The sequence below is a fragment of the Euphorbia lathyris genome, chromosome 6, assembly GCF_963576675.1.
Source record: "Euphorbia lathyris chromosome 6, ddEupLath1.1, whole genome shotgun sequence".
Taxonomy (NCBI): Eukaryota; Viridiplantae; Streptophyta; class Magnoliopsida; order Malpighiales; family Euphorbiaceae; genus Euphorbia; species Euphorbia lathyris.
In genome coordinates this window covers 27,312,242-27,333,899 of record NC_088915.1, presented here as the reverse complement: position 1 = coordinate 27,333,899, position 21,658 = coordinate 27,312,242, and the positions used below count along the sequence as shown (strand labels likewise).

Genomic DNA, 21,658 nt, shown 5'->3' with positions numbered 1-21,658 from the left:
GGAAGATTACTCGAGTTTGGGACTTATTTTGGCGGATTGCCGCTCTATTGCTAATAGCATTCCACTCTGTAACTTTCTCTTTACTAGAAGGGAGGCAAATAGTGTAGCTGATGCGGCTGCAAAATTAGGCCTTCTATCTTCATCTGTGACTGTAACCAACATTATTCTCTGTGTTTTTGTAAGCCTTTTGGCTATTGATTAAATTTATTCAATTATTCTTTCATTCAAAAAAAATGCAACCATATACTCCTATGTTATCGGATGTATCACCTTCACCTACAAACCATTGCTATTTATCACATGCAAGCCAATTCAGGTCTCAAACTCGGTTTTCCCAAACAAACCAACCAAAAAAATGGAATCTTATTTCTTACAAATTGGAACGGGACAAATTTGTTCCTTCAAACATTTTATTAACTTCGCATCAATTTGTAAGCCAGAACATTCAAACATTAACACAGACAGCGTACATATGAATTGGAAGGGTCCTAGGTTCAACACCTACCCTCCATTTAATAATTTTTACATTAAAAACAGAAGAATTGTTTGTTACATTAAAAACAGTTATTTAACAAACAATGACAGACAATATTCTTGCCGTGATAAATTTTGGTATCATTCCCCTCTCAAACAGCTTATATTAGCTTCACGCAGTCCACGAACCAAAGGCCAGAATGTCCAGTCACATCACTGTTTATTCCCAGTCAGCAATCAATGGGAGTTTGGCATTCACAACTCACAAATATTTGAGCATACCCCGACCTTCCACACTAAGTTTGGTAGCTTGTAATTGCTTCTTTTTTGGTGCCTTCAGCTGTTGCAATTTTTTGTTCATCTGCCATTCAACATTATTATAGTTTAGAAACCAAATAAATATAAAATTTAATAACAGAAGCAAGTTAACCTCTATAAATTTATTCCCCTTCCAAGTCAAGTCGTGAATTTCTCTATACGTAACTCAGTATGTGGAAAGCCTGAAATTAGCTACCAGCAGCAGCAATACCAGGCTTTCACATCTTATGTCTTATGGGTTTAAATCACCTAACTGAAAGTATTACTATATAAAATAGAGGTATTATATCAAGCCCTTTTAACAATCCAGTATATATTTAAAACTGACCAGCTTGATACCACACTATCTGCACAATGTTATCTAAAGAGAGAACCAACCTTAAGTCGACGCTGGTCTTGTACAATTTGTTTAGCCCGAGCTCTAACTTCCTCAGGATCAATCTTGGACTGAGGTCGCACCAAAAAATCTAATGGAGTAGCTTCTGGCCTAGACGCGTGTTGTCTGGAAGCAGATGATTGGCCAGATCTTCTTTCCCTATTTTTGAAAGTGAAAAAGAATACCATGAGAAATGTGAAAGATAATACTAGGAAATAAGGTTATGGATAAATGCAACCATTCATCTTTAAATAAAACATACTGTGAAATATCCAAATCCAGATCACCATCTCTAGATTCCATTCCTGCTGAGTTATTTACAGGCCTGTCCAAAAAAAAAAACATAACCACCAAGAAATGCAAAATAAGCAAACATCAGAAACTTATATATTGTGCAAACTTATCTTAGTATAGTACAGTTTTCAACAACACAACAATGAACCAGTGGACATAAATACCTTCTTACAGGTGGCCTCCGATACGCCCGGTCATCATCAATGTTCCTCATGTCCTCAAATCTGGTGCTCTTGTTAAATATTGGCCGACTCTGCATTTTTTCAAAACGAAATAGTGAGTACTAGAGTGAATAATGAGTTCCATACACAACTACTCAAATTAATGTATTAGGTCCATAATACAATAAAATTCCACAAGGAATTTTGTCAAAAGTCATGAAAGGGAATCAAACAAAAAGAAATATCCAGTACCACTGCTGCCACTCAAACCATTCACTAGCAATCAACAACATGTCAACAACAATCAAACCTTATTGCCAACTAGTTGAAGTCGCTAGTTTCGATTGCTCTTTTACAGTCAGCTCTATCATAAATATAATCCTCCTCCAAAAGAAGGGTGTAGCATGCATTTACATACAAAAAAGTATACAGGGGGCATTGTCTTACCCATTTATCAACCAAATCCTTAGCAAGCTTTCTGTTGGATGTAGTTTCCTCCTCAGATTTTGATAAGAACATGATAACCTGTCATAAAATAAAAATGCATAATAAGACATTTATCCCATTTCAACCTTCAGATAAGGTGGAAAATTTTACATAATAGGTGCTAAACCTTTCCAAGTCCACTTTTCTTCAACTGTTCTCTTCTGTCATACTGCTCCAGATCAATCGGAAACTGCATGGGAAAAAAGAAACTTCAATCCTAAATTAGTTTCACTAGAATCCACAAAGGCAGTAATATGAATGAAGCCCTCACATACATCGGACAATATCTTCAAAATTGCTGCACGGATATTTATATTGGGTAAACTTCCATCTGGAAGTGGTTCAAGCCAATTTTTTAATAGAGTTAATACTCCATGATCAATGAATTCTTGTTGGAGCTGCTTCCTGCACCATAAATTCAACAAGAATCTAAGTATTAGTACCATTCAAAACACAAAGGCCAGAATATGATGCACCGACTCGGGTGCGGATGCGGGTGCGGCAACCTGCATTTTTAAAAAATATGAGACACGGGTGCAGCGGGACACAGCAAATTTCTATATAATTAATTTTATATATATATATATATATATATATATATATATATATATATATGTTACGTATAAAAAACACAAATAACATTTAGAAGTGATAAAAGTACACAAATTACAGTCCAATTATTTCCCTGCATATAGAGGGTAAATGTGTTATTTTTCAGTCCAATTATTTCCCTGCATAATCGTACTTGTTTAAGCAAAATTATTTTGGAGACTTAACTTTAGGAATATTTACAAGTGTAAGTGTGTCATTTCTAAGCATATAGACGGTAAATGTGTCATTTTTCACAAGTTAACACTCATTTCCTTCAACTGCCTTTAGTTTATGATAAGAGATGGGTGGAGGAAGCCCTAATTGGTGGTGGAGGAAGATAATTCTTATCCTATCTGCTTTGGTTTCGTAAGATAATTTCTGCTTGGTTCCTTACTCGAGAGGGATAACCTCTTGGTTTTTTTTCTTTTTTAAAAATCTGGACACGGCATGGACACGGCCGGACACGTTTTTTGCCATGTCGGGTGCGAGTCCGGCCGTGTCCCCGTGTCCAAAGAGTCCGACACCGCCACTCCGACCCCCCGAGTGCTTCATATGTTTAACAGACACAACCAGCTTACTTCGAAAGGACCTCAGTAAGAAGAGGCAACTTCTTAAGTTTATTGATGGCAGGTTTCCCACTCCTATTAAGTTCTGCATCCTCTTCAGCAGTGACCTCAAGCTCAGCCATGACATTCTCAACTAATAATGCCATTTCTGCAGGACTTTTCTCATTCTTCTTCCTTCTCTTACCCATCTTGAAGAGCTCCTTGATTTCATCATCCTCTTCACCTTCCTCTGCCTGTCAATATCAGAACCATAAGCAATAAAAAAATGAAGATTAAGAAAATGACTAGACAGTAAACATCAACAACAACAACAACAAAGCCTTAGTCCCGAAATGATTCGGGGTCGTCTAACATGAACCATCATATAAAACCGTGAAATCAAATCGTGTCAGCGACACAAATTCGCTCCCTCCACTCCGTCCTATCCATTACCATATTTACTAGACAGTAAACATCATACTAAGTAAAAATAATCTTTTAATAGCCATTCAAAATATTAAAATCAAGTGCCTAACAACTTGAAAGAAACGGTGAGAATCTTAAAAAAAGAACAAAACTAAGTACATACCGCTCATCGAGAGATTCATTGATAAAGCATACTAGATGTTGCAATGGAATAAGTATATACCGTAATAAGTTTTAATTGGGAAAACTATAATTAAGAGGAAGATAAGTTGAAAGGAGGAAGGGTTAGATTATTTTTTTTACAAATACTAACCTGAGGAGCATCACCAGGAGAACGTGGTTCATTGTCACTCCCATAGCGATCAGAAGGATCCAAACCACTGTCATCTATAAAATTGTCATCATCCACATTCTTAGGACCCTCATGATCATCCTGTTCCAAGGAAACTGTTATAGTTAGCAGATTTTGTAAGAATATTCCCAAACCCACCAATAAAAATCCTTCAATTTCAATAGAGTTAAAATTAAAAGCTTTGGACAAATATATAAAGGGGATGAAGTAGAAGATCCTCGTTCTAAAAATCTAGGTTTGAGCATCAGAATGCAGAATGAGCTATATTACATCAACATGTAATCATGTATCTGCAATGTGCTACAAGGTTCGGAAGTTACTACATACATGAAATTATGTAGAATACACATATCCAAGCTCACCATCTACTAGCATACATAATTTTGTTTAAACAAAGAGAGAAACAAACAACTGGAGATTAATATGTCAAATCAAAAAATAACCAATGACATTGTTAGGAAGATATCGACAAGAATGTCAAATTGCTGAAAAGGAGGCACTAGAGTCACCATTATCAGAAGTTTCATGCCTTCATCTGCTATAAAGAATGCGTGAATCAATAACAGGCCCCAATACTTCCACAAAAATACAGTTCTACAATATTTGCTCACTGATCCATGATTCAAGCAATTGATATTCATGTCACATGGAATATGGACAAGCATTCTAAAATCAGACACGTCATCAACAGCAAGAACCTTCTCAAAAAAAAAAAAAAAAATTGCAAACTGGCATCATCCTTATTGTTTATCAATTGTCATGTCAAAACTCAAAAGAATCGCAAAATCAATGCAAAATGATCACATAAAAGCTATATCTAGCTATCAATAAACCAAACAATATCAGAAGAACGAAACACAAACCTCAGAATCACCTCCTGCAATAGTATCCCACATCTCCTTGACCTCACCATCTTCCTTACCAGCCAACCTTCCTGAATACATCCCTTTCTTAGTCAATCCAGATTTTGAACCACTGGCCCCCTTCCCTCCACTACTTGCATACTTCTTCTCACCCTTGCTATATTTTTTCCTGTCCTTCCCGCTACTCCCAGCCCCTTCCTTGCCCAATCTCTTTCTCTTTTTTTCTTCCATGGAATAGTCTCTCCTAAACCCCTCATCCTCATCCTCATCAACCAACTCAGGCACCACAAAGTTATCCTTTCCCTCCATCCCTGAATCGCTCTTCTTTACCAACCTCTTTCTCGGTCTTTCAACTTTGTCCGTATCATATACTGGGGTTTGTGACCTCTCTCGCTCTTGCTCTCCCCATCCATCAACGTCATCCTCAAGGAGATCATCCTGGCGAGGCGCTGGGGAATGTCCACCATCTGATTGCATATCGTCGTAGTCCATCAATGGCTCTCCATTCTCATCACGATACCTGGAAATCGAGCAGTACCAGAATGTGAAATCATGGAAATCTCAAATTCTTTTCGCAAGGGTGAGCAAAGCATCTGAGAGAAAAGTAAAACGCTAGCTTCCCTAAACCTAATTATAAGAATCGCAATCGTAAAAACAGACGCCGAAGAACAGTAACCCTAAAAATTGCTATCACGAGAAACTAGATGGAATCAGAATCAAATTAACAAGGAAAGATAGAAAACCACCAGCAACCTTAAGAAATTACAATCAGACAATCAAATGGATGTAAACAGAGGTAGAACACAAAATTGAGAAACAGAAATTTTCCGTTCCCATATGATGAGACAGAGAGAGAGAACTCTTACGGATCGTCTTCGTAAGCCATGACCCACCGGTGGCAATAGGCAGTCGATGATCCTCGAAAATCAAGAGAAAATTAAAAATCGTTCGAACAGCAGCAAGCTCAGAGAAATCGATTTGATTTTCAGTACTGCATATATAGATAGATATTCCCACCGTCTACAATAAATAGTTTCTCTTTTTTTTTTTTAACAGATAGGTCATTCAATATTTAGGATAAAAAACAGTAGTTTAGAAATAAATCCTAAGAAGGGCGCATATATAATATAAAAATATTTATTTTCCCACCGTCTACAAATATTTTTTTCTTTTTAACAGATCTACAAATTTGAAGTATTGGTATTTAGTTAGGTCATTCAATGTCTATTCTATACTTTTAAAGGAAACGTTCCTAGGAGTGAAATTAAGATGCCTAACGGATGAGTTTTGATGTTAAAATTTGAGGAAATTACGTATACAATTTCATTTTAATTTTACAAATAATACAATTGGTTAAGTAATAATGTGACTAGAATCATAACGATTTAGAATTTCTCACTTTTTTACAAGGTTTACTCTGTTGTTTTATTCCAAAAACTGATATTGTGCTTACCGCTGACTATGGAAAATATCGCAGATTAATGGTCAATGACTATGCTTGAGGCAAAAAACACCATCTTAGAGCCTTATTGGCTCGATTCTCACCAACAGAAATGTGAAGGCCCATTTCATGAAAAACACCATTACTAAGATTTGGATGTCTGTAAAAGGTTTGTGTTTTGAAGATTTAAGTCCTAACATATTCCGCTTTGAGTTCTTTCATCCTCTGGAAAGAGAATAGATTGTTTGAGGAGGTCTATGGACGTTTGAACAACACTTGTTGATTACTAAGAGTCTTGAGGAAGGCCAAAATCCGGAAGAGCTAATCTTATAAGATGATGAGTTTTCGGTTCAGATAGGTTCTTTTATTGGGTTGGATATGAATAACTTCACCGTAATTGGGGAGAACTTACTTGCAAATGCAGGTTTTACTGAATGTGCTACATCCACTCAAAAGGAAGATGAAGGTAAGTAGATTTTCTGAGTTCATTTTAAGTCCGAACACTTGCCAATGTTTTGCTTCTTTTGTGGGTATATTGGTCATGCTGATAAATTTTGCCCGACATTATTAGAGATTCCTGAACCATATAAGGTGGAGAAGGTGTATGGGACATGGTTAAGGGCTTTGAATCGAAGAACTTCGACTCAACCTTAATCGAGATTCTTGCTCTCAAGTCTGTCGCAATTTAATTCATTGCCATTGGGGGGCTACAAGAGGAAGTGTTCATCCTTTGCTGACTGCCGTGGGTTCTGGTTTCCAAATCCCAAAGATCGTGGAAGTAGTTTATTCTGTGGTTGGGGCCACAATTGTAGGAAACAAATCTGTTATAAAGGTGGCAACAAATCCAACTAAGAGTGGACAGAATATTGGTGCTAATATTTCAGATGCTGGAATGGAGGGAATTGAGATTGTGGACCCAAAACGCAAGCGGATGGAATCTCATACTGCGGGGAAGCGGGCCGATAACACAGACCCAATGGATTGTGATGGCCCAACCGTTACGGTTATGGAAGGTGGTTCCCCAATTGTTTATAAAGCGGATGTGGGTGTCCATACCCGCAAGGATCAACGAGTGTCTTATCTTGTAACTGATGGAGGTTGGGCAAGGCCCGTACAGTTCGTCGGTTAATAGACTTAGTGTCTAGACTTAAACCTGATTTTATATTCCTGGTGGAGGTAAAATATAATCAAAATAAAGTTGAGGCAATAAAAAAAGAAATTTTCATATGCCGGTTTATTTTATGTGCATCATGTTAAATCTGGGGTGGTCTTGCTTGGTTTTGGAAGAATGTGGGCTCTATTAATTTACTTGGTTTCTTTATAAATTACATTGATGCAAAAATTTCTATTCTTGGTTTGTCGGAGTATCAATTAATCAGTTTATATAATTTCCATGGGAGGCCTCGTATAACAGATTCGTGACAACTTTTAAAGTCCATTTTTGGTTCTTCTACTTTACTTTGGGTTGTTATTGGTGATTTCAATGATCTATTATCTCAATCAGAAAAAAGAGGAGGTAATCAGCACTCTACTTCTCTTCTATATAAGTTAAAAGGTTTGGGGCTTTAGGAGTGGGAGAGAGAGAGAGGAATTATATATAAAGATCGAAGAGTTTTCGGTGGATCGAAGATCAATCGAAAGCGCATAAATGATGCGCTTGATAAGCATCTCGAAAAGTCTTCTCCTTCAACTTCAAGGGCCTTGAATAGTAAGGAAAAATTATATGTACCTTCTACTCGATCATCGTGATTCTCGTACTGTGACATCCTTAAAACCCTAACATACAAGTCTTCCCATGTGTTTTCATGATTGAATACATACATTATAGATTCATCTCATTGTCATTAGAAGTTTCATATGCATAATGCGATTACTGTGCGATTAGTGAGATGTAACGATTGGTTAGTGAGAGTTAATTGAGTTAAAACTTAAATGAATGAATGAATGAATATGTCCTTAACTGATCAAATTACACTTTTGGATGGCTGAATTTGAGGTTTATGAGCAAGCACCTCACTAAGCATGAGGTGTCACCTAAGATGAAGACAAATTATACCTCTTCACTTTAAAAGGATGTACATAACTCAATTCTTATTATTTTCAGCCACAATTTCGACCATAGCTTTAGCAAACCTTCCTTTTTCATACCCTAACATCCTCCAAAGAAAACTCTTCCAATTTCTTCCATTTTCAAGCCAAACAAATTAAGTTAGGAAGCATACTAGGTGATAGACACAAATTAAAGGTTAGTATGTTGTTTTAGCTTCTTTTCTATGCGTTTGAGATTCTGAAATACCTAGATATGATGATAGAATTTGATATGGATGCATTATGATTGAGTTTGTTGAGTTTTGGTGTTGTTTAAATTAGTTTTAGGCTGTCTAAATGAAAGATATGTATCAAGTGTTCTAAATAGAAATATAGGGTACTACTTTCAGTCATATTGGAACATGTTTTTCATCTTGATATTGTTCGAATTTGGAAATATATAAAGCATAAACTATGTTCATATATATGTTAAGAAACTCTATGTAAAATATGGGACTTTAATTCAATATATAGATGAAGAAAACCTAGATGAATCATGACTGCCTCGAAACTGAATGTCATGTGAGGCAGCCATGTTGATGTAGCATTTTGAGGACCTTAGATTCAGAATTTTGGAAAGTTTATTTATACAAAAGTGTTCCTAACTACTTGAAATATGTCTGTAAAAGGATTTGAAAATGAATTGTGTTTATTGTGAGCTAGGTTGAGTGAATTATGGTAGATGAAAAGCTGGGTAGTCTGTTTATTGGCTAGAAATAAGACAGAATCATTTTGCATGCCATATATTGTGTAGAAGTGATATTAATGTAAATTTTGGATATGTTATACCCATATATGTTTAGTTTTAGTAGGTTCAAGAAATAGGGCATTTGGATTCATATAGAGAGAATTATGGCAGAATGTGTGCAAGTAGGTCATGTGATGATCTAAGATAAAAGGATTAGATTGCATGAACTTTGTGGAGTTAGTGTCTTGTAAATCATATATCGTGCATTAGTTCACATCTTCATTAAGTTTATGTTAAGACTAATTGTGTAAATGTTATGTGACATTAGGAGGACAAGGTGCAATTGAACGCACACCCGATCGTGTAGAATAGATCAAACCAAGTGCGACGGTAAGCATATTGCTTATATATGTGTATGAATGTATTGTGGATTGTGACTTGTTGAGTGTGGGATGTGGTTGAATCTGATGTGAATGATGTGAATAATGTTTGAGTATTTGTGATACGTTGTGATAGATAAGAAAGTGATATGATAGAGTACGTTGCAGTGTTATGAGTAAATGTGGCATGTTGAGACTTGTGCACATACTAGAATTGAATAATGGTTGGATTAGAAATGAATATGAGCTTACTTAGATGGATATGTGAAATGGTTCTAGTTGAGAGTGATATCTGAATATTGTAGGCTGGAAGCACATGTGTTGAGATATACAAGTACGTGAGTTGAGTTTAACTCCTCCGTAGCACAGATGATTGTATTCCGAATTTAGTGAGCCCGAGATACAGATTGGGCTCAACGACCATTTTATATATATTATCTAAGTATTGCAGGGCCCTTACTTACTAAAATAAGCATTACTATAATAAGTGAAACAAGTGAATATATTTCCATTGAAAATTCTAACTTGGAAATGATGATATATTTTGATTTATGTTCTTTACATTACTTTTGTATACATATATGCGTAATATGTTTATTGAGTAGGCAGTTCATCCCTTGCCAACAGATTTTTACAGGTTAGGTGGAGTTCTTCTTGTTTAAGGTCGCACCGGCAGTGTCAGTCCATTCTCGCCTAGGCATTTTGGAGTATTTTGATGTACTTTTGTTTTGTAAATCCTCTATGTAGGATAATGACTTAAACATGTATTATAAATTGTAAACGGTTTCTCTTATGTATATAATATGTAAAGTTTATATCAGATTGAAGTTTATATGATTGAGACTTGAAAGCATGTTTGTAACTGATGTTGTGTGAGATATCATGTGATCCTAGTCAGGAGGTTACACGTACCGTTACTCTCTCGAAGAACAAATATTGTTATGGATGGCAAAAACAACCGAATTTGAACACTGTTCAAGCGTATGTTGTTTCTATAGAACTTTTCTTTCTTTCTTTGTTATTTCATTTGCACTTTTTAGCTAATTACATATATTCAGGTTTTTAATTTAAGGCATTGATCCTCATAAGACATCAAATTCTTTCTCTTTTTTGGTAAATCGATTTTTATTCTGTAAGAGTCGAAATGTTTTCTTCTATAAGAAATGAGACCTTTCATTTTCTTTAACTTTTATTAGATGTTCTTATATCCAGTATACTGAATTACATGTTAGTAGATTTGTTAATGAGAAGCATGAGAAGAATAGAGGTGAGAGAGGGAGAGAAAAGTGAGTTGGAAAAAGTAAAAAAAAAAATGTTTTCCAAAAATAACCCTATTTTTAACGGTGTTAAAAGATTTATCTTGATTTTACTAACACCGCAAACCGCAAAATTTGTTTTGAGACAAACAAACCACATGTCTGTAAAAACGTAGAACTCCATAGTTTTTTTTAAATTAACCTTTTTTAAACCAAACAAACAAACTACAAAAATTTTACCTGTCACTATTAGAAAAACATTTTTTAGGAAGAAAAACAAATTATTTTACTTTTTTTTAATATTTTTTTTGTTCAGTATAGAATATTCTGAACAATATAATTATTATTATAACCGCAACTATGTTTTCTGCATATTGCATTAAAAAATTATTGTATATAAACTTAAAAAAAACGCTTTTAAAGTTAGTTTAACCATATTTTAGATATGACATCATGAACGTATATTTGCACTACTTTTAAAAGGGAAAATTACAAAACTGGATCAAATGGGAGACTCATTTACATATTTAGACCAATTATCCAACACATTACATATCTAGACTATTTATTTGTGACTTTCCCAAAATGTCTCAATCCTTTCATCTTCCTCTCTTTCATTCTATCATTTCATCTTCCTCTCTTCCTTTTTTTTTGACACTGAAACAAAACTTTATTAATCAATCAAACGAAGTAGATTCTTTACAAAGAATATCATCTAACCAAAAAGGAATAGAAGTAGAAAAAAATTGACTAGCATAAGACAAGGCATCCCATGCAATATCATGGGCAGCCTCATTCGCGAGCCTAGAAACGAATACGACTTTAAAGTCAGAATTTTGAGCTAAAATATCACGACATTCTTGTATAATACCTCCCATTTCCGAAAAATCATGTTTTCCCGAATAGAGTTTGTCAACCACCGATTTTGCATCAATCTCAATCATAACCCGATCAAGGCCCAAAGAATGAAGCCATGCTAGACTATGTCTAAGTGCCAAAGCTTCCACGATGCCCGGGTCAAAAACACCTCCATACCAAGAACTGGATAATGAAATAAACTCACCATCAGCATTCCGGATGATCGCACCCGCACCACACTTGCTGTCCCGAATAAAAACCAAACCATCCACATTACATTTCCACCACCCCATCGTTGGCTTAGTCCATCGTTGTTGTCCCATCCGAGCCAGATTAATAACCGAATTCTGAGTCCCAAATATGCCCAATCTTGCTGATTTCCATGCCTAAAAAACGCACTGAGAAAAAATGATAGCCGCCTGCGGACAGCTGCATGTTCCTTCCCAAATCATACGATTCCGCTGAGTCCAAATCGTCCAAATAACCAGTGCCAAAACTTCAGCCTGCCTTATTTCAATTAAGCCCATAAGATGAAAAAACCAATTATCAACATCCAACAGTCCTTCTTGTGAACATCTGCTTCCTACAATATCCCAACAAGCCACAGCATATGGACAATCAAAAAATAAATGCCAATCATGTTCTACATCAACATTACACATTGGACAAGTAATCGGCACCCGGATATGGCGATTATGCAATCTCCCCCGAGTAGGTAAAACTCTTGCCCCCAATTTCCATAACAATACACGAACCTTAGGCGGAACATCAGTAATCCAAATTCTCTTCCAGCCATCCATCACTCCTCTATCTCTATGGTTGTCTTCCAGAACCCGATAACCAGATTTAACAGAGTACAAACCATCCCTGGAATAGTGCCACATTAAACAATCTTGTCTAGGCTGCCAAGGAATAATCAATTTTAGAATTTCAGCAGCATCATTAGGATCAAAGCACCTTAAAATTTTACTTTGATCCCATGTCTTCATATCTATTGCAAATAGAGTTGATACAACCATATTATCAGCACCAGCCGGTCTTGCCGTATGGACTTTAAAATCCCCATTCCTTCCTAGCCAAGCATCTTCCCAAATTCGGATATTATTGCCATCTCCAATTCTCCATCTCAACCCTTTTTCAAGAACTTCCCTAGACATCCACACACTCCTCCAAACGTAACTTGGATTGCTCCCTAATTTGGAGGAAAGGAAAGTATCCCTCGGAAAATATTTAGCTTTGAAGAGTTTACTAACCAATGTATGTGGCTGTTGAATAAACTTCCACCCCTGCTTACCTAGTAGAGCAATATTATAATCATGTAAATCCTTGAAACCCAAACCCCCTTTCTCCTTCCTGAAACTTAGACCATCCCAACTGACCCAATGAATATTATTTCTTCCATTCGCTTTCATACCCCACCAGAATGAATTCATAATTTTCTGTAGCTCGGAACAAATGGACTTAGGGATCAGAAAAGCACTCATGCAAAAAGTAGGCAAAGCTTGTGCAACTGATTTCAAGAGAACTTCCTTGCCCGCATTAGACAGGAAACGAAAGCTCCAACTTCCAAGTCTTTTCCATAACCGAATAGATAGAAATTGGAAGATATCTTTTTTTATCTTCCAATAAAAGAAGGAAGACCGAGATATTTACCCGTATTCAAAGGAGAGTGGATATCAAGCAGGGAGCAAATAGCATTTTGGAGATCAGCCTTAACTGATTTACTAAAGAAAATACCTGACTTAGACACATTCATTGTCTGACCTGAAGCAGCCTCATAATCCTTTAAGATTTTCAGAATAGAATTGCTCTCTCCCAGGGTCGCATTGAAAAACAACAGACTGTCATCAGCAAACAGTAAATGAGTAATACTTGGGGCACCAGCAGCCACTCGACATCCATGAATTTCACCATCTGCTTCTGCTTTATCAAGCATCCTAGATAATACTTCAGAACATAGAATAAAAAGATAGGGTGAGAGAGGATCTCCCTGTCGAAGACCTCTACCCAGGATAATTGGCCCCACCAGATTTCCGTTTAGCGTCACTGAGTATGATACAGTTGTCACACAAAGTAAAATCCAAGCAATCCATTTTTCATGAAACCCCATCCTTACCATTACAGCTTCTAAAAAAACCCAATCGACTCTGTCATAGGCCTTACTTATATCGAGTTTCAAAGCCACATGACCCACAGAACCCCTGCTCTTCCGTTTCATGTAATGAATAAACTCAAAAGCAATTAAAACATTATCTGTTAGATTCCTTCCCGGAACAAAAGCTAATTGGCTCTTAGAGATGATAAGAGGTAAAACTGTTTTCAACCTGTTTGCCAATACTTTGGTAATTATCTTATACAGAACATTGCACAAAGCGATTGGTCTGAAATCTCCCATCTGATCCGCTGCATCAATTTTGGGGATTAGAATAATGATCGCGTCATTTAAATGACCCGAAAACTCCTTCTTATCTAACCATCCCACACATTCATCAAAGACCTCTTTCCTAATTAACTCCCAAAACTGCTGAAAAAAACCCGAGCTCAACCCATCCGGTCCCGGTGACTTTTCAGGATGCATTTGAAAGACAGCCGTTTTGAACTCATCAATCACAAAAGGAGATATCAACATCTCATTAAAAGAATGTGTGACCAATGGAGGAACCACCCCAGAAATAGAATAAGATGAAGTAGAAGGGGTAGAGAATATTTGAGAAAAGTAAAGTTTAACAATATTAGACATACCTGTGAAATCCGAGCTCTCATCCCCCTGTGCATTGCGTAGACAAGTGATTTTGTTTCTGCGTTGTCTCGCATTAACACACGCATGAAAATTTTTTGTATTACGGTCCCCTCCTGCCAACCAGAAAGTTTTAGCCCTTTGATGCCAATATTCATCCTCCATAGCAAGTGCTTCATTTAATTGAGCCTGTACAGTACCAAAACGGGCAACCGACAAGTCATCATACTGATCACGTAACCTCAACAGCTCCTGTTTACAATTAACTATCTTCTTGGTAAACCTTGACTTGAAATTTCGCCCCTACTGCTCCATTGAGGCCGACACGGCAGCAAGTTTTGGTAATACACCATCACGTCTATTCTCCGACCAGCTTTGTGATACCAAATCCCTGAATCCATCTTCCTTGAGCCAACCCATCTCAAACCAAAACCGATTTCTATGAAAGTTGCGGGAAATTACTTCAGTAGTTAAAAGAATAGGTGAGTGATCCGAGTATGACGCCACCAAGTTCCTTAAAGAGTAATTCAAAAAGACCGAGTGCCATGAAGTAGTGCCAAAGCCCCTGTCAAGACGTTCCTGGACCCATCTCTCTGTGCCCCGACCCCTTTCCCAAGTGAAAGGACTTCCATCCAAGGCAAGTTCCTGTAGACCATTATCAGAAATAGATTTTTCAAATGCGTTAATAAGATAATTAGGATATATCGGGCCTCCTCTCTTTTCAGATTGATCCAAAATGCAATTAAAATCACCCAGAAAAATACAAGGTAGAATAGAAGAAGACGCTAATAATCTGAGTAGTTCCCACGATTTCACCTGATCATTGCGGTTTGCATAACCGTAAAAACCCACAAATCTCCAGTCGCCCCTGATTTCATCCCTCACAGCCATCTCAATATGGTGATCGGAGTAGCTGGATATGTCAATTTCAGCATTTTTCTTCCACAACACAACAAGCCCTCCACTGTGACCCCTACAATCCACACTAAAACAGTAATCAAATTTAAACTTCCTTCGTAACGATTCAATCTTCTCTTTACCAACCAAAGTTTCGATTAGAAACACCAAACAGGGGTTATGAGACTTCACCAAGTCCCCAAGACAACGAACTGCACATGAGTTCCCCAAACCCCGGCAGTTCCAGCTCAGACAATTCATAATCCCCGATGGACATGCATCTCAGGTCGCGCCGAATCAATCTCAGAAGTCCCTATTTTAACTGTAAACACTCCAGAAGAAACAGAGTCTTTAATATTAACCTTTAAACAAGAAGTTTCCATAGGACTTTTAATGTGACCAGCTTCTAATTCACCTCCCTCTCGTCTCCTTTTTTTTCTGCTCCAAAAGTGTCAGAGCTGAATCTTCTTCCATAAGAACATCTACAGATGAAACATTTACTACAAGATTAGGAGAGTGGGACAATGCAGAACCCCTGTTGATTGCACTATATTGGGTCTTAGGAATCTGCATTGGTTTGGACAGAATTGACATTCCCCGTGTGCGAGTACCTGCTCCTGCTTCACTATTTTCACCATATCCAACCTTAATCACGGAAAGAGGAGGCCTAATAGCTCCCGTCTGATTGCTCCCTTCTCCGTTTCCAGTTTCTCGCAACCACCTAGAGCCAATATGTTCAACTCCTCTTCTTGGAGAAACACGTAACCATTCCCCCCATTCACGCTTGATTTCACGAGAATCCTTCTGAAAATTTTCTTCACAAAACCTTTCTGAGTGGCCTATTAAACCACAAATGTAGCAAAAATTGGCCAGTCTCTCATATCGAAATTGTATATATCCAACTTCGAGCGGTGAACGCCTCACCTTTTTACACCTTTTCAGAGGCTTTCGGACATCAATCCACACACGCAACCTCATATACTGTCGTCGGCTACCAGTATTATTATTGCTATCATATTCAACAAACTCTCCGATGAAGTTGCCAATTTGTTTGCCTGCTTCCTCAATCATCAAACCAGGTGGAAGATCCAAAACATGGATCCAAAACGGAGCATGTGTCAAGAGAACTTCCCCTGCATCTCTTCCTTTTTTTTTATTGTGCGAACCAAAGCCATTTTTTCATCATCTTGTCTCTTCTTCATCTCTTTGTTTCTCTGTTCTCGTGGGAATCAAAGGCATGGTTCTTCATCTTCATGTTTCTTCTTCCTCTCTTTGTTTCTTTCTTCTTGTGCGAATCGAAAACATCGTTCTTCGACGTTCTTCTACGTTTATCATATGTTTATTGTCGATTTAAATGGTAAAAGGCGGAAAGAATGTAAGTATCTACTGTTTTTCTTTGTTCATATCTTTTTCCAGAAAATGACTTCGCAGAATGAGTTTACTTCACATTTTGCAAAACCTGCGAAGCAAAATCATCCATTAAAGTAGTATTTTCTCCAGAAAATGACTTCGCAAAATGAGTTTGCTTTGCAATATTCGCAAAATGTGAAGCAAAGTCATCAACTGAAGTAGTATTTTCTCTAGAAAATGACTTCAAAATGAGTTTGCTTCGCAGTTTTCGCAAAATGCGAAGCAAACTCATATTTGTCAAATTGTATTTCTCTTCGCAGACTTCACAGTTTTGCTTACTGAGAAGCGTTTCTTTCATTATTTTCCTAAATGACTAAATTTTTGTGAATGTTGAATACAAAGGCACCAAATTCAACTATTCGTTTAGCTTGAATACAAAGGCATCAATCACAGTGAGGGGTGATTGAGATATGATGAAGAAAGTGAAGACCAAATTAACTAGAGAGCAAATGTTGTCTTTTTGGTTTTAGGGTTTACTGTAGTACACTGGTGCTCATATCATTGCTGGAAGGCATACCCATGGTATATTCACTAATCAGCTTCAAACTTCCTTCAATGAACCTCGTGTACTTACTAATCCAAGAACTGGTCATCAGGGAAGTACTTAGTTTAGGGTTAAAATTATTGTTGCAATCTTGTTGTAAATTTTGATAATGTTTTGCTTTAATTTCGTTTGGTTATATAAGGATTTAGGGTTGGAATTATTGTTGCAATCTTGTTGTAAATTTTGATAATGTTATGTTTTTTTTATGTATTTTGCTATGCATGTTGTTTGCTTGTATAAGCAAATAACAAAATATACTACTTCGCATTTTTCACAAACTGCGAAGAGAAATACTATTTCAGTACATGAATTTGCTTCGTAGTTTGCGAAACTACGAAGCAAACTCATTATGCGAAGTAGTATTTCTCTTTGCAGTTTGCGAAAAATGCGAAGTAAAATCATATGCGGAAAGTATTATCCTGGGCAAAACGTACAAAATACTAAAAACCAGAGTGCCAAGTCCGCAAGAATAAAGATTTTACGTATATATAAGTAGATAAGTAAAAGCAGAGTGCTAAATTCACAAACAAAAAGAGAAAGAAGAAAGAGTAAGAAATTTCTAAGTTGTTTCATATATGTATGTTTAGAGGAGAGATCAGGTGTGACACATTGCTTATGGTGTGACAAGGCTTATTGTGTGACAAGGCTTATTGTGTGACAACAGTGGCTTTTTAGTAATTGTGTAAAAACGGAGGGGTATATTTGTAATTTTACGCGCTTAGTATAAATAGTTATTAAGTTAGGGGTATATTTGTAATCTCCTATATTTCTCTCATTCTTTCTTCTCCGGTGATTCTCTGATATTTCTCTCGTTTTTTCCGGTTGCGCCGTTTCATTTCCGATCGTGTTTTTGTTGAGTTTTTGGTTGGATTTCTTTGTTTCGTCTCGCATTTTGTGTTTGTTGGAAGATATCGGTGAGTTCCTGTATGTTTTTGTGTTTGTTTTGATCATTTTTAGGTTTTTATGTTTGTTCATTTCCCTTCGTTTTTTTTGTTGAATATTTATGGCTCTGATTTCCTATATTTTTTTCTTTATCGGTAGGTTCGGCTCTCTGTTTGTGTATTTTTGAAGTTATCGGTGAGTTCCTCTGTGTTTTCTTTGTTCATTTTAGATTTTGTGTTATGCATGTTCTTCGTTTTTTGTTTATATGTTTTGTTTAGGTTTTGTATTTTGTTTTTGTTTTGTTTGTTGTTTTTTAGGGTTTCAACGGCATTTTATTGTGTTTTTTCATTCTTTGCGTCTATCATTTGTTAGTTTTGTGACTTGTATATGTGTTTTTTTTTTGTTTTTCAGTATATATCAGAATGTCAAAAGCTACTTCTAGTAGGGAAGATAGTTTGCCTGAGCATGTTATTGATCCTGCTTTGCTTCGTGCTATAAACTCTGATTATATGGAGGTTGATGACGACAGGTACTATTTTATGTTTTTATAGAACAATATATGCATTCTTTTTGAACAATATATGTATTCGTTTGGAACAATGTATGTTTTTGTATGGAACTATATATGTATTCGTTTCGAACAATATATGTACTCGTTTGGAACAATATATGTATTCGTTTGGAACATTTTATAAGTTCGTTTGTAACTATATATGTATTTTGTTGATCTAGTATTGTTGTTAATTTTGTTATTTTTTATGCTTCAAGGGTCTCTGAAAAGAATAGTGAAGAAGGAAGTAAACAGAGATTTGTGAAGAAATCTCATGCTTTGAAGAAAAAGTCATCAAATATTGGTGTTCCTGTTGATGAAAGTTCTTCTGATGCTCTGAAGGATGTAGAAAGTTGTTCTGATGCTGATGAAAGTTCTTCTGATGATCGTGATAATATGAATGATCCTGATTTTGTTATCAGTGCGAGTACACCATCTGAAGAACAAGCAGATGATGAATATGTTGTTTCTGGTTGTGTTGGAAAGAAAAGAAAAGTTGGAGTTAATTTGAAGGGAGATGGTTCTTCTAGGTTGAAGATGAAGAAGGTTGAGGTTGTGAAAGTATCTGGTGGTTCTAGATTGAAAAGGAATAAAGTTGAGGTTGTGAAAGGAGTTGGTTCTCCTAGATCTATGAACCGTGATTGTGGAAGAAGGATTGTGAAGAAGGATAGTTGCTATTCTGTTATGGAGCAAGATTTATCTGGTGTAGTATTGAATCAGAGGGTGCGTCCAACAGCATTTATTAAGTTTGTTAAAACTATGCCAGAGACACAAAGCTGCCATTAGGAAGATATGGTTTGGTGGTTTTTTGTGTCTGGATATTGGGAAGCTTAATGAAATTTTTTCTGGCAAGGTTGTGGATTCTATTGATCCTGACAGATGTTGTTTTATTCTTCCTGGTAATGACCGGATTGATTTGAGTGAAGAGGATTTCCATTGTGTTTATGGCCTGCCATGTGGAGGAAAGGAAATTAAGGAAGCGGATAGTAACAGTGGGGATAGTTGGTGTAATTTTTTAAACACTTGGAGGAAGTCTTTTGGTCTAAGTAGTGGCAGTCCTAAGGATAAAGATGTGCTTTGTAGGCTGAAAAATCTGTTGAAAGTGGATGTTTGTGATGAGTTCATTTGGAACTTCATTGTTATTGTTGTTAATTCTTGCATTCGTTCAAACAAGAATAGGGCGTTGTACAGTAAGTTTTTATTCAGTTGCATGAATGTGAATGAAATTTCGAAGTTAGATTGGTGCCGGTTTAGTTTTAAGCATCTTATAGATTCTGTTCGTTCTTTCAAGAACGATTCTAAGCCATATTTTTTCACATGCCCTCTTCCATTTATACTGGTAATTGTTTTAATATGTTGGAATTTATTTTGAATAATTTATGAATTTGCTTATAATTTGTTTTTCTCATTTTTTTTATTGTAGATATGTTATTTTGATCGTTTGCAACGTGGGGTTGATTTGAGGCCACGTTCCTTTCCACTAACTTCTGTGTGGAATAATGTTCTAATCTCTGAAAGAATTAAGTTGGGAAAAGCCAGTGGTTTTGGCAAGGGAATTGTATTGAAGAGATTAGTGAAATCTGAAGCAGAGGTAGAATGTGAAGGCCCTAATGTTGAAGGTAAGAAGAAGAAGAAGAGAGAAGAAGAGAAGAAGAAGAAGAAGAAGCATGTAGAAGAAGGAGAAGAAGAAGATACTCAAGAAGGAGTTTCTGGCTGTCCCAGTCGCTTCATGGTATGCATCTGTGTTTTTCTTTTATATAGAAGTTTGTGTTTCGTTTTGATAAATTAGTAAATAGTGTTTTTATAAATGCAGGAATTCACTGTCAGGTTTAAATCAGTGGCTAGAAAGTTAGCTAATGCTGTAACTGAGATGTATATGTTGGTGGATGAAGCTGAAAATATGTTTGATGAGAATGACTTACCTGTACGGATGAATACATTTGTTGAAAACATTTTTACTAAGTACAGAGTTAGTAAGGAAGAGAGGATGAGCCAGCGTTCTGAGCGAATGCCAGCAAGTGAGCATTCGGGAAGATTATCTAATGAATCTGATGAGGATAATGAATTTTTTAATCTGCCTGGCTTTTGGGAAGAATATAATGTTGTTAATGAAGAATATAACAAACAGGTACAGAGAAAGATAACTGAAGGTTTAGAAAAAGAGAGAGGAGGAGCAGAGAAGGAGAAGAATAAGAAGAAGAAGAGAGGGGTAGTGAAGAAAGTTAGAGGGAAAGTAGGGTCATCTGAAGGTCTGAGGTTGAGAATAAAGATGAATTCTGCTCCTCAATTTGAGTTGTTAAGCCAGTCTGTAGCTGATCAATCTGTTTCATCTTAAATGTAATTTATTTATGTTTGAATAATTCCTGTTTTTTGTTTTGGAACATGTCATTTAATATTTGTGGCTTAATTGATGTTTTTTTTGTAGGGCTACTGATATAGTTTCTGGGGCTGGTCCTTTAGTTTGTGTAAATCAAGATGAAGGGGATGAGTTTGTTGATCCTGCTGATGAAATTGTGTAAGTTATTATTTTGTTGAACAAATGGTTCAGTTTTTTGGAACCTTTCTTGTATATGTGTGGAACATTTTTTTTTTTGTTATATATTTGAGTTGTTTTATATTTTCACCAGTGATATCGATGATGCAATTGAGTCAGAGATGCCTGATTCTGATTCTGATGATGATATAGACTTGGAATGTTTGCCTGGAGATGTTCCAGATGAATTTGCCGATATGTGTAGATGGGCTAACAATTATTTATGTTATGGGAGGACAGTTTTTACCACGTTTGAAGATTACATTTTTGTTCATCCGGTGAAACCAGTTATATTGAGGAAGGATATTCGTGAATTGGCTGATCTAGCTCCAATAGGCTGTGGCCCAATTTTGTATTACATGAGGTATTTTTTTATCTATAATTGCATGTTTGTATTAGTGGTTATATTGTTTTATTTTTTTGAATGGCATGTTTACTGTAAATGTTTCGTGTGTGTTTTCTACAGGCACCTTTATGATGTGATTGTGAATAATGATAGATTGGATAC

At 36.3% G+C, this 21,658-nt stretch overlaps 1 protein-coding gene across 1 annotated transcript; it reads right to left on the bottom strand.

The window, feature by feature from the left end:
- Positions 1 to 385: 385 nt before the first annotated feature.
- Positions 386 to 5,952, bottom strand: LOC136232764 (protein IWS1 homolog 1). The gene is made up of 11 exons (XM_066022156.1): positions 5,753 to 5,952; positions 4,887 to 5,406; positions 3,985 to 4,104; positions 3,279 to 3,499; positions 2,385 to 2,514; positions 2,237 to 2,299; positions 2,071 to 2,148; positions 1,627 to 1,715; positions 1,431 to 1,493; positions 1,171 to 1,327; positions 386 to 835 (listed from the first exon to the last, which is right to left on the bottom strand). The coding sequence occupies exons 1-11, from the start codon at positions 5,770 to 5,772 to the stop codon at positions 737 to 739; spliced, it is 1,560 nt and encodes a 519-aa protein (XP_065878228.1). The 5' UTR covers positions 5,773 to 5,952; the 3' UTR covers positions 386 to 736.
- Positions 5,953 to 21,658: the final 15,706 nt, after the last annotated feature.